The 14,026-nt window shown below is 33.4% G+C and overlaps 1 protein-coding gene across 12 annotated transcripts in view; it reads left to right on the top strand.

The window, feature by feature from the left end:
• Nucleotides 1-14,026, top strand: part of REPS1 (RALBP1 associated Eps domain containing 1) — a 107,472-nt gene that overhangs the window by 67,570 nt on the left and 25,876 nt on the right. For 8 of the 12 annotated variants that reach the window (XM_072643462.1, XM_072643459.1, XM_072643457.1 and 5 more), the window contains exons 9-10: nucleotides 141-262; nucleotides 5,080-5,160. In XM_072643462.1, the coding sequence (XP_072499563.1) occupies nucleotides 141-262; nucleotides 5,080-5,160 (203 nt within the window). The remainder of the gene's footprint in view (nucleotides 1-140; nucleotides 263-5,079; nucleotides 5,161-14,026) is intronic. The other 4 variants (XM_072643455.1, XM_072643453.1, XM_072643460.1 and 1 more) reach the window with 2 other exon arrangements.

Here is a 14,026-nt window from a genome sequence, read left to right as displayed (position 1 = left end):
TATCCAAGGAAGATGAGATGAAAAATACAAACCATATAAACTGACCATTATGTAAAAGAGTTTGTGGGCATTTTTTTTTAAATTAGTATTTCCAAATATGGTATCTGACTTGTTTTTTGGTTTGTGTGTTTAAATTTCAGATGTTGGCGATCAGTCAGGTGAGGTAGGTTACTCAGGGTCCCCTGCAGAAGCACCTCCAAGCAAGTCACCATCAATGCCATCATTAAACCAGACCTGGCCAGAACTGAATCAAAGCAGTGAGGTTAGCAAACCTTCCCTTTTCTTTGATGTGGGAATATTTGCTTATTAATTCATTTATGGAAGATTATAAAATTAAGCAAAAATATGAAAAGAAAAAATGAGTACTTCAGATGTTGAGTTGTTAGGTAGTTACTTTTCTTATTCTTCAAAGTGTTAAGTTATTTTTGACACTGTCATGGAATCTTAAAATCAAAAGGAAATTTAGAGGTCATGCCAATATCCTACTAAGTAAAGTCATCATTTCTGTAACTCAATATATATTTGTGTATGTGTAAAATTTTAGAAAGTTTTCTTTTTGAAGCAGTGAGCTTTTGATTCTTACTGTATCATCTTATACTCTAAGTTAGGGGGTGGAGTTGGAGAAAGAAGAATAACATAGGATAGGGTAGTCCCAAGCTGTGATTTCATAAGTGAAAGTTTCCTCCAGTGCAAACTGGAAATGTGTGTACAATTTATAGTCTTTAATAGTTGCCTGGGACACTGATAGGATAATTGACTTGCCCTTCCATACAGTTGTATATGTCAGAGACAGGACTTGAATCTAGGTCTTTAGGTTTATAACCTTCTATCCACTAGGCTGCTATGACTTTTCTGAACTTTAATTTAATATAATAATTATCATTATTTGTACTACTTTAAAATTTGTAAAATGCTTTTCATATATGATCTCAGTTGAACTTCATTGCATCCCTGTGAGGTAGGTGCTCTAGATATTGTTATCTCCATTTTACAGATAAGGATTTTGAGATTCAAATGTGTTAACTGGTTTGTCTGTGGTCATACGTTTGTCTGAGGCAGAATTTGGGCCACGTTTTCCCAAGTCATAAGACTACCACCTCTATCCAATGTGCCACCCTACCTCTTATATTTAATTTCCCTTTTAGACCATACCCAGTACCAGAAAATTCATAGCTTTCCAGATCTGATCTTCATTTTCAGTAATAAACATCCAGAGATTTTTCTTAATCACTTTCTTCTTTGTTTATATCTGTCTGTATTCCAGTGTACTTGAGTATATAACGGATCTAGTTTTTAATTCTGAAGTAGAGATATACACAAGATGACTTTAAAAATTTCTTTAAGTAATAAAAGTTGTCATATATAAAACTAACTTAAGGTTTTTGTAGTGTCAGTCTAGTTTTTTAAAGCATTTTTTAGAATGCTTATTATGATTAAATATAGCATAAGATTTTATTAAATTGAAATTTAATTAGCATTAAAATGTATAAATATTGTTTTAATAAGTTTAAAATTTAATGGAAAACATTCCCCCTTTCTGTTCTTGCAAAAATTCACAGTAGCTGAACCATTTGAAGTCTTACACCCACATGAAGCATGTTTAAGAAAAAGAGGGCCTGTTATTCTTTGACTCTAAGTGGTGTCAGTTAACCATCAGAAAAATTAGTGAGTTGGAGATAGTATAGAATTGTGGAATTAGAGACAGTATAGAAAATATACAAAATCAATAAAATCTATATGAATTTCTATTTCAAATGGTACCATTTTCTCATAATTTAACCTATTATAACTTTCCCTTAATAACCAAACTTTTAATGTCATTTCAGTGTTCTTTTTATTTTAAACCACATTTAAAATCGATTCTAAGGCAAACAAATGTTAGTGTTGTAGTATAGAATGTAGTTTTCATATTCTCATTTGAAAGGCATCGGTTAATTGGTTCCCTTTTCTTTAAGAATCTTGGCATAAAGCACAAATGTCACTTCAGAGATACTCTCAGGTAATTTGGGCAATGTAGAAAGAAAAAAAATAGCATCTCAAATTTCCAGTTTTTTTGATAGTAAATGGTGACAGCTATAATGACCTTCATGCCATGATACTGAATAAAGAATCATAAGTGTTACACCATTAATTTTCAGGGCATTAAATTCGTAAATTTGAAATATGGATAGAAAGCCATAAGTGATTTTGCTTTTTCAGTGGCCAAAATGAATATGAAGATTAGATTTTGAAGGAACTTAAAGGTCTACCAGGGACTTATAGGAAAAAAGCATTGAAACTATAGTTTTTCCAGCTTTTGTTCTATCGGGGAAATTTTTTATATTGAATTTTTTAAAAGTATATGTAACACTTAAGATTTATAAAACAGTTTACTCAAAACAGATCTGGGGGTTAGGTAGTACAAGTGTTACCATTCCTCTTTACAGATGAAGAAAATAAAGCCCTAAAAGATTGACTCATGCAAGATCATACTAATGAACATCTGAATCACAGTCTGGATTCTAGGTCTTCTGACTCCAAACCTAATGATCTGTCTGCTGTGCCACATTTATGTTACTTCATTATTAAGACAAGTTGCTGATGACAGTATGGAAAGAACACTGACTAGAGTCAGTTCCATCTCTTTATGTTTTTACTTTTGTGACCAGAGCAGGTCACTTCAATTAGCCTGTATTTTCTTATCTGTGAAAGAAAGGGAGTTGGACTGGATGGTCTCTGAGATCTTCTAGTTCTAAAGAAAGCTGTAGTGCTTAATATCCCTTAACATGACTAGATACTTTATTCATTAAAAACCTGTTATTGGGTCTTTAGTCTTTATATCTGTTTGTCTTTCATCCTAATAATAGCAGTTCGTATTCACATAATGCTTTAGAGTTTCAAAGATTTTTTTTTTTACACATATCTTTTTGCTTTATCCTCACAAATAACCTATAAAACTAGGTGTTATTTATTGTTATTCCAATTTTAGATATGAAAACTGAGGTGGAGGCAGTTAAGTCACTTAACCAAAATCATAAAAAACTGTGAAGCCAGGACTCAAACCTCCATCTTCTAAGACCAGTATTTGTTGTATTCCCTCATGTGATCAAGTTATATTCCTATTGGATGATTTAAGAAATTGAGTTATACTGGTGTAACCAACTTTGATATTAAGGACTTATTGATCAAACATAGTGTATAAAGATCAAAATTATTTACCTAAAAACATGTAGGAATATAAAGAAGAGTAAGCCATAGGCTTTGACTTTGGAATTTAATCAGTCAACAAACTTTTGTTAAGTACCTACTATATATCCAGCACTGTGCTTAAGTACTAGGAATACAAAGACAAAAATCAAAAGTCACTGCCCTCAAGGAGCTTACAGTCTAAAATTTAAGCTATTCATTTGACAAACAAATGTAAACAAAAAGATTAATGTTTATTTCATTTGTGTCCATACAGTAAGCATCAGTGACTAATTTATTTTCCCTAGCAGTTGTTGTTATTAATAATAATAAAAAGCAAAAAATAAAGATTTCCTGATAAAATTTCTACTTCTATATGAAATAAAGTGGTTCTTTAGCGAAGGGGAATGCTAAATTATCCTGTTCTTTCCCCAGGTAATTTCAACAGTTTAACCTAGAATATAGAACCTTACACTTGGAATGGACTAGAAATATGCTTATATAACATTTTACTTCATAATATATCAAATTGGGTACTTCTGAAGTGGTAGGGAGATATAAGAGGCACAACAGTTCCATTCTGAAGTATAGATGGAGATTTGGGATAGATGGGATAGATGTATATGTATGTTGACATTAGTGTGTATATATACAGCATTTATGTTGGTTTCTCCCTCTCCCCCATTTCAAAGGTTAGTTGTCCTCCTACCCCTTCTCTCCAAAACATATTTTGAGTTTATATAGTTTTTATATTACAAGTTGCTGTAAAAACTAAATTTTATATTGATATTGTTAATGTTAATTTCTCATATGAAGGTTCTTATTTATAGTCTCACTAAATTGTTCTGCAAAATAGCCTTTTTCATTTTGAAATTTTACCTGCCATACGTATTAAAGTAGACCCATCATTCCACTGATATATATGTGTATATATAGATATATATATATATGCAGAGGTATAATTTTTTTCAGTGTACCTCTTTTAGAAGAGTAGTTTTTTTTGTATTTAAAGATATATAATGCTTGATTTGCTCTCATTGTGGCTAATTTTTCTAGCATGAATGGGGATGCCTTGATTGGCAGTTCTGTCTTGTTATCTGGCATGGCCATGTTCTGTAGTGCTGATTGCAGGGGTTGACTTGCTACAAATTGACAAAAACTCAAATATATATTCAAGAATTCTTTGCATTATGTCTCAATTATATATAATTAAATATCTATACATTTGTATTAAATATGTGCACATACATAATATAATCATCCTTCAGGGGTTGCACTGCTAAGTCATACTCGAATAATATTTTCAACTAAGAAATTAATAGCTTCATTAAATTCTGTACCAGCAATATTTTGAATAGAGTTTTAGTTTTTCTTCTAGAAATCAGGGGTGGGGAAACTGTAGCCTTGAGGCCACATATGGCCTTCTAGATCCTCAAGTGACCTTTTACTAAAAGGATTTGTTCTGTAAAATTTGGATTTGATCAAAAGGCTCCATTTAAGAATCTAGAAGGCCACATGTGGCATCAAGGCTGAAGGTTCCCCACCCCTGTTCTAGATAATTCTCTTAAAGGAGTTTTTTTTTTAACTCCTGAGAATCGTTACCACTTAACATTTTACTTTCCAAATATTTTGTGGTACTTTTCTGACCTTCAAATTTCCAACATTTCTAAAGAGTTCAAAATAGATCAAATATCTCTGACCATATTAAAATGGTACACATTTAGGATAGGAAAGTAAATTGGAATATGTAAGATATTTATGAAAAATAAATAATATTATGGGATTTTATTCTAAGTGAGGCCTACTACGCATAACTTGCAGTGCAACTCCTGAATTACTTTGCTAAATCTTCTCCAGTGATCTTTTACTCCATCTTTCTCATCATGCTGACTTGTCTCTCCTCTGTCTGTTCAGCAGTGGGAGACATTTAGTGAACGCTCTTCAAGCTCACAAACTCTGACCCAATTTGATTCTAACATTGCACCAGCTGATCCTGTAAGTCAATCACTTAGCTTGCTTGTTTGAAATTAATTTTATTAACCCTGAATTTCCATTCATTGTTTTGGTCTTTTTTTTTTTTTTAAAGCTGTTATGCATGGTTCAGTGGAGTGCTTAAATGGGAATGGTGGCAGGCTTTGGTTTTTTGTTTTCTTGTTTTTTAATTTTGTGTGCTTACATAATGGGAAATATATTTTTGCCATTTTCCGTATTGTCAAGTCATCTTAACATTAGGTGGAATATACGTTCTTTTAAAATCTGTAAAATGGTTGTCACATCTAAAGGAATGATCTGTGACAGCTAAATTAATTGATTTCAAGTGTTCATTGGCTAATTCATTGTTTTATTGACCATATACAAGTATTACTGCACTGTTATAACTACTATTTTATTTGTATGCTTTATACATTATATATATTTATATGCTTATGCCTCTGTAAATATTTATGCAATGTCGTTGTGTAACACCGCAAATGGTGTAGCTTTGGGCTTATTTGGTCTGGGTTCTTTGCCTGTGTTGAGTTCTTTTGAGGTTTTTTAATTCAGCATAACATACATGTTGTCTCATTGTATAGCTGAAACTGTATTTTGTCTGTGGTTTACTTGTATTGCCTTAGGAAAGGCTACAAATTTTATATCCTAGTTTGACAGATTCAAAACCTACCTTAAAAGAGCTCCCCAAATTATTTTAAAACTTCAACACTTGGCTATTCTTCATTTATCTCTGTTCCCTACTTGACTTTTTCTTCCCTTTGTTGTCATTGAGAGGGATTTGCTAAAACACCTTCTTGAAAACAAAAAGGGGTAAGTAGAAAGGAAAGAAGAGTGTAAAGGGAGGTAAGAATGGAGGAAACAGGATTAAGGAAGATTTAGATAAAGTAACAAAATGTAATCATGTCTTGTGTTTTTGACCACTAGCATTTCTTCACTACAGAAAGGATTCTTTCCTACCTGTATTTTAGATAAATGATGTGAAAAGGAAACTATACCTCATTCCATGAATACTTGGAATTAATAGAACTTGGTTGTACCTTAAAAGGATTATAGATATAAGGCTGGAAGGGACTAAAGATTTCATCTAGTCTAGATTCATCTTAGTCTAGTTAAGTGACTAAGGTTTTAGAGTAATAAGTGGCCAAACTGGGATTTGGCCTCATGTTCTTTGAATTTAAATTCAGTGCTTTTTCCACTGCACAAATAATTATTGTATTTGATTGGAATGTTTAGAGTACTACATCTTACAGTAGCATGGACATCATGTTTGAAATTTTACAAATATTTTATCAGTCTGTGCTTGGTTATTCCAGGGGCAGATTAATCAGATTAGCCATTCTTTTTCCTTCTTGATGTCAGACTGCTAAACGTTCATTCATATCTGTGCCAAATAGTGGGCAGAGGAAATAGAAAGAAAATGAAATTCAAAACTTACCAATTTTACTAATTGTAATAGCATTTTCTGGAGAAGATTTAACATTTGTTAATTTAAATTGTGATATTATTCATGTCTCTTATTGACAGTTTGCAAGTACTTAATGAAAATGCAGTAGTGGCAGGAGAAGTTTAATTAGCAGTGGAAAAAAAATTGCCTTCACAAAATAGTGAGTTGAATTTAGAAGGTTATCACCTTGTTTCCTTGGGCTTTTGTGAGACTCAGCAAGAATACTATTCAGAACAACTTGGGATTTCAGTGTTGGGGACTAAGTGCTTCAGTTTCTCTGTCGTGGCTTTAGTTTTAGCATTTATTCCTATTCAGCTTAATTATTTGTTTAAGAAAGACTTGTGATTCCAGCTCTTGATGGATGAGGAAAAGAAAACCCTTAATTTTTTTCTCCTTACTGATTGAGGTGGTTTTGTTTTGTTGGGTTTTTTTAGATATTTTCTTACCTACTCATATCATCATGGTGGCTGGAAACTCTAAGGAAATGATAAATGGTTGCACAGCCATAAAACTTTTAGACTCAGTACTTAACTAAAAGTTATCTGGCCACTTAACTAAGGTGACCTCAGACACAAGAACCACTTCATGAGGATCCCATCATTAGACAATACTGATTGCCAAAACCTGGGAGATGTATTACCTTGTGATTATATTTGGCCCAGGCATACAATGAGAGAAAACCTCATCAGGGAGTTTCCTTACTTTCAGTGTGTTTGGTGATTCTATTCAGTTTACTTTAACTGTCTTCTATACACAAGAGCTGTTTTAGGTACTTTATTATTTAGTGAGTTATAAAGATGAATAAGACATCTTTCCCTCAAGGAATTTGCAATCTGTTGGGAGAATTAAATTCCATCTCTAGGTAAATATGATAGCAATAACACCAAGAATGCATAAAACTGTGACACTTTAAAAGACTGAGAGATCATCTCTCCCTGGTTGAGAGGAAGAATATAGAGAAATTAGCATTTTAGCTGAACCTTGAATGTAAAGTAACCTCAATAGGTTGAAAAAGGGAAGATGACTTTTTAGTGATGGAGAAAAACCTGAACAACATCATAGTTCTAGGAAAGTGTGGGCTAGGGTTCAGGAATAGCTGTGTAAACAAGTGAAAGTAGTATGAGATAGGCCTGGAGAAGGGTAGGTTTTGGAAGCAAATTGAAAAGGTCATAAAATGTCAGGCAAAGAAGTTTGTATTGTATCAATCCAGTATCCAACTGAGAGTCATTGAAGGTTTTGATCAGGAAGGTGACAAGATTAGACAGCCTTAGGCAGATAAGTCTTGCATTGGCTTGTGGTGTAAAGTGTCTGAGAAGTAGTGGGTATGATTGCTGAGCCACTGTCAGTAGAGAGAATGTTGTCTCACTTTTCAGAAAATGAAGAGAATGAGCAATCCAAAAAATAGACCAGTGAGCTAAATTTCACTAGAGTATATTATTAAAAAAGATGGTTTATTGACATCTAGAAAAGAAAGAATTGGTATAGCTTCATCAAAAATGCATCAAGTAAATTTAAATGAACAGAATCAGGAAAATAATATATGCAGTGACCACCAGAATGTAAAGGAAAGCAACACTGAGAAATATCAGATCTCTTCCCAATGCAGTAATCACTTATGACTTTAGACAACTTTTGGTGAAAAATGGCTTCCTTCTTTTGGCAGAGAGGAAGTAAGCTATTGGTATAGAATGAAGCCTACATTGTTAGATGTGGCCAGTGTTATTTTTTGTTGTTGTTGTTGATTGTTGTAAGGGAGAATTCTGTGGGTTAAGGCAAGCCAGAAAAAAAAAAAAGACATGTTAAAAAGAGGATTAATAAGTCATGCTGGCTAGCCCATTTTTTCTTTTCTTTTTTTTTTTTGCCAGGGTCACTAGATTTGTAGATTAGAAGAATGCTGAGGATGTAGTTTACCTAGATGTTGACAAAGCATTTGGCAATCACGTACTGTTCTTGCAGACAAGAGAAAGAAATGTAAGGTAGTTGTAAATATATTTAGATATGTTTGAAACTGCGTAAGTTGCCAGACCCAGCAAGTAAGAAATTTATTAATGGTCCACTGTTATCTAGTGCAGTGTCCTAGCGATCTGTGCTTGGCCCTGTACTGTTTTAACGTTTGCCAGTAACTTAGATAAAAATACAGGTGGCATGTTTATCACATCTGCAAATGTCACAAAGCTAGGAGAAACCAACAGAAATCCAAAAAAATCTTGAAAGAGTGTTAGCATAATTATAAAAAGATAAAATTCAGTTGGGATCAATGTAATTATAAGTAATGTGGAGTCTTGCACTTGAGTTTTAAAAAATCATTTTCACAAGTATAATATGGAATGAGTGTGGCAGATAGCATGTCATCTGAAAATGTTCTGAGGTTTTAATTGACCACCAACTCAATAGTGTCATACTACTGAGAAAAAGTTGATTTAGTCTTTGGTTAAGAGGTACAGTGTCCAAGATAGGGAGGTAATACTTTCCTAAATCAAGTACTCTTCTGAGTGGCATCTTTCAGAAGGATTCTATTAAGCTAGAGAGCATACACAGGAAGACAACCAAAATGACACTAGACCTCAAGGTTTTGCCATTTGGAAGTTCACATAAAGTAATTGGAAATATTTAGTTTGGGGAAGAGAAGACTGAGGGGACACGCACTAGTTATTTTCAAGCTTTTGAAGAGTTATCAGTTATAAGAAGGATTAGACTTGTTCCCCTAGAAAATAAAACTAGAAATGGTGGCTAGAAGTTACAAAAAGGCAGATTCAAGCTTAATATGAGAAAAAACTTCCTAGCAATTAAAATCTATCCCATACTGGATTTGCTAAGTGTGTTTTTCACTAGAGTTCACTGGACAAAGGCTTTGTTATCACTGGGAAATGTTATTGTAAGTATTCTTGTTCAGGTATGGGTTGAAGTAGATTCTCATCAATCCCATCTAACTCTTAAATTATGTTGTTGTGGAAGGAAACTTTACAGATGAACAGATTAAGTAGGTTGTTCCTAAGTAAGAGATAATGAGGTTGTGAACTCTGGCATTATTGGGGCCCAGGAAGTGTGTGAGGAAGAATTCATTTGAAAGGGGAGTATTGTAGAAATATACTTGAATAGACTTGAAGGTACTTGGATATGAGATGAGGGGAGCTAGTGATGAATAGTTAGATTTTGAGCCTAATTAACCAGAGAATGATGGGAAATTAGCAGGTTTTAAATATTGGGGAGATATTCAGGTAGCAGATGGTTCAGCAGGGACTCAGGAAAGACTGGAGAATACAGATCTAGGAATTACCAGCATAAAGGTAACTAGAGTAGAGAAAATCACCAAGGGAGAGTTATAAAAAGAAAGAGGTCAAAAAGAAGACATTATGTACACCTGTGTTGAGGGGAAAAAGGAGGAGAGCTTGCGAATGAGACAAAAGAAGAAAAATTAAAAAATAGGAAGAGAACCAGAAAAATGTGTTGTCACAGAAACTAAGGAAGGAAAGGATATCAAGAAATGGGATACAGCTATCAAATAGCTGAGAAAATTGTGGACTGAGAGTAGGCCATTGGATTTGGTCACTAGTGACTTCTATTAATTTTTAAGGTATTGAGTGAATGGGTAGAGAGGAAGTGGAGGTTGTGATTATATGCTCTTTCTTTGCCTTTGAAATGGAGGAGAGATGATATATATTAAACATATAGGATCAAAGGGATGTTTTCAGAATGTGTGGAAGACTTGAATGTGCTTGTTATACAGAAACCAGTGGAGAGGGAAAAATTGAAATCGCAAGGCATTCTTGGAGCAAGTTTGGGGAGCAAGGAAGTGGAAATAGGATTGAAGATTTAGGCTTAAGAATTAAGAAATTAAGAGGATCCCAGGTTTTGGCAAATAGCAGATTCCAAGAGTAAGGTTAAAGAAATACTGTTGGAACTAAGACACTGTTGAATTGTATACTGTTGAAGAAGATGATTAAGTTTGAGACCTTAGAAGTGAATGTAAGCTTCTTGCAAATAAGGATTATTTTCCTTTATTGAATTTGCATCTTCAGTGCCTAGCACTGTGCCTGGCATGTAGCTTCTATTTAATAAATATTTATTGATTATAAATGATAAGATCCAGTTACAACCACACTATTAGGTGGCTTAAGTATTATAAATGGTAGAAATCAGTGTATAGCCATCCTAAACAGACTGCTTAACTACATGTCTTCATGTACTCCTTTGAGGTAGAGATCTTTGGAATTAGAGTAGGTCCTAAATAAGTATTGACTGTCTAACTGTGAAACCAGTGGGTGAAAGATTATCAATATATGTTTGTAATCAAGCCTTAACGATTTAACCAGGCAGTTAGGAAGAGGAATGAGTCTTTTAGGCTCTTACTGATACTAGTCAGTTTATTTTGTTAATATAGAAGTTGGGTTGTCGTACATATTTGCTTACCTATCTAAATAGCTAGTGAGAGAGAATTTAGAAGTGGAAATGGAGCAGCAGGCAGGGATTGGAGTCAGGAAGTGTTCTTTTTCTTTTTAAAAAATTATTTTAAGTTTTAGACATCACTTTTATAAGATTTTGAGTTCTGAATTTTCCCCCCTCCCTCCCCATGACAGCATGTAATCTGATATGGGCTATACATGTATGATCATATTAAACAAATTTCCACAATCAAAACAAAAGGGTGGTTTTTCACCAGAGAAACAAAACGAAAAAAGGGGAGAAAATAGTATGCTTTGAAATGTGTTCAGATTCCACAGTTTTTTTCTCTGTATGTGAATAACATTTTCCATTCTGAATCTTTTGGAATTGTCTTAGATCATTGTATTGCTCAGAAAAGCTAAGTCTAAAAAAGTTGGTCATCACACAGTGTTGCTGTTACCGTGTACAGTGTTCTCCTAGCTATGCACACTTCACTCAGCATCAGTTTATGCAAGTCTTTCTAGGTTTTCCGAAATCTGCCTGCTCATCATTTCTTATGGAACAGTATTATTCCATTACATTTATATACAACAACTTGTTTAGCCATTCCCCAGTTGATGGGCATCCCCTCAGTTTCCAATTCTTTGCCACTCATAGTATGAGCTACTATAAATATTTTTGTACATATGGGTCCTTTTCCTTTTTTTACGATCTCTTTGGGATATAGACTTAATAGTGGTATTGCTTTATCAAAGGTATGCACAAGTTTTACATCTCTTGAGCATAGTTCCAAATTGCTGTCCAGAATGGTTGGATCAATTTGTAACTCCAACAGTGTTCCAATTCTCCTACATCTTCTCTGACATTTATCATTAGGAAGTGTCATTTCTCAAAGCATTTCTTGTACATTGCAGCAAAGTCAAAAATAAGGGCATAAATAAATTACTTAGTCCAAGCATCTCCAGTGGGTCAATTAGCCAGGCTGTTAGTGGATTACAAAACTTTTCAATGACTTTTACTGGAGTATTGACATGAAATCAGACCACCAAGGAGTCCCATAATACTGGTTTTACTGTCTTAGTAATTGCCATGATTTCTTCTTAATCCTAGAGGACTATAAAACTTTTGAAGAAGTTAGCATATAAAAAAGAGAAGTCTACTTTTCTTATCCATTTTTACCTCTGGCCAGTCATTCCGTTTTGGAACAGCTAAGTCAAATTTAATCAAACTTATTAATATGAATTTATTTTTCACTGATATTATAGGCAAATGAATTTATACATTCTTATACATACATATGTAGAAGTATTGTGTGGGGTAGTGGATACAGTGCTGGGTTTTGAGTTAAGAGCTATATTCAGTTCAGCCTTTGACCCTGACTAGCTATATGTTAGGTAAATCGCTTAACCTCTATGTGTTTGTTCCCAGGCAACTGCTTAGTGAGTTAAATATAGTACTAAATCATAGACCCAGTATAGAATCTGTTGGTGGAGAGAGTTCCTGCACTAGGACAAAATTATATGTCTTTTGCTCATACACACTCATCAGTTTGTTTGAATATGTACTAATTATTTACTAAGGAATGTGTTTGACAATATTTTTTGTGTTTTTGGAAGCATTCTTAAGGTGGTTATATTTGTCTTAGTTTACCCAACCTCGAAGTTTCTATTATATGTTTGTTCCTTTTTTATGGAAAATTATTGTCAGTGCTAAGTAGTAATGTCAAGTTTGGTAAGCATAAGAATTTTTAAATTGATTTTAATGAATATAAAAATTATTAAATTTCTCTTTTTCATAGTATGCTTACTTAAAACTTAAAAGATTGTGATTAGAACTTAACATTTAAATCATTGATATATTATTCTTAAAGATGAGATGTGTGAATGCTCTTGTTAAAATTCAGGAAAGGGAAGCACTATATATTTTTCCTTCATGTTTCTGAGACCTTCTACATCGAATTAAATGCCTTCCATGTATCTGTTTTTCAGAATAAAATCTGTCATGGAAGTCACTGCCCTCAAAGGACTTAAACTGTGGTTAGAGAGAAGAAACATTTAGCGAACATTACAAGACAAGATATGATAAATTATTAAATTGAATATCATCAGCTGTTCAAATATGTGGCATAGATAGCAATACTGGAGTAGTCAGAAAGGACAGAAAAAAACATTTTTAGAATCATGAGGGAAGGACGTTCATGGTCGAGGAGAGAATTTAGATATGCTTTTAAAGATTGGTAGGAGTTAGATGTATAATGAGAAGGGCTTTCAAGATAGGAGGACATCAGCCAAAAAATTCTGTGCATGCACAGAAAGGGAGGGGAATATTATTTATTTTTTAAACTGAATAGGAGGCCCCTAAGATGCAACCTAGATAGCCCTTTTGACTTGACTTTCTGATTCTCTTAAGTTATTTCTATAAATATGAATTCAGAAAAACCAATTCATGTCATGTGTCAAAAATTTCTAAATTTTTATCATCCAGAAAGTTCAGGTATATGAGTCATACCCATAATTTTAGGCATATAGGACATTAGTTCGTATATCTTAGGTGTTTTATCATGTGTATCCTAGTCAAAATTCTGCTGGTATATTTAAGCAAGGAACAACAATTAGTTCATTAATTGTCATTATGTAATAACTATCATTTGTGTAATACTTTAAGGTTAGCATTGTATTTTATGTATATTATCTTATTTGATTCTCATAGTAACTTTATTGGGTGCTCAAGTTATCTCCATTTTATGGATGAGGAAACAAGTAACTTACTCAGAATCACCCAGCTAGTAAATATCTCTGGAAAGCTTTGAACTCAGGTCTTCCTGACTTGCAACTCCAGTATTGTAATCATCATACCACCCAGCTGCACTAATCACATTTCACATTCTCAGTTATAATTTGTTTACATTTATGTCTGTATTGTTTATGATACTAGTTGCTACTTTTGAAATGACATTTCATATATTTAGTTTGCTTTTATATGGCAGAGTACTAATAATTGAGTTGCAAGGTTTGTCTTAAACTAATAAATCATTAATTCTCA

Source organism: Notamacropus eugenii, chromosome 2 (assembly GCF_028372415.1).
Source record: "Notamacropus eugenii isolate mMacEug1 chromosome 2, mMacEug1.pri_v2, whole genome shotgun sequence".
Classification (NCBI taxonomy): domain Eukaryota; kingdom Metazoa; phylum Chordata; class Mammalia; order Diprotodontia; family Macropodidae; genus Notamacropus; species Notamacropus eugenii.
Note: the sequence above shows the minus strand (reverse complement) of the source record. Positions and strands in the feature narration are given on the sequence as shown.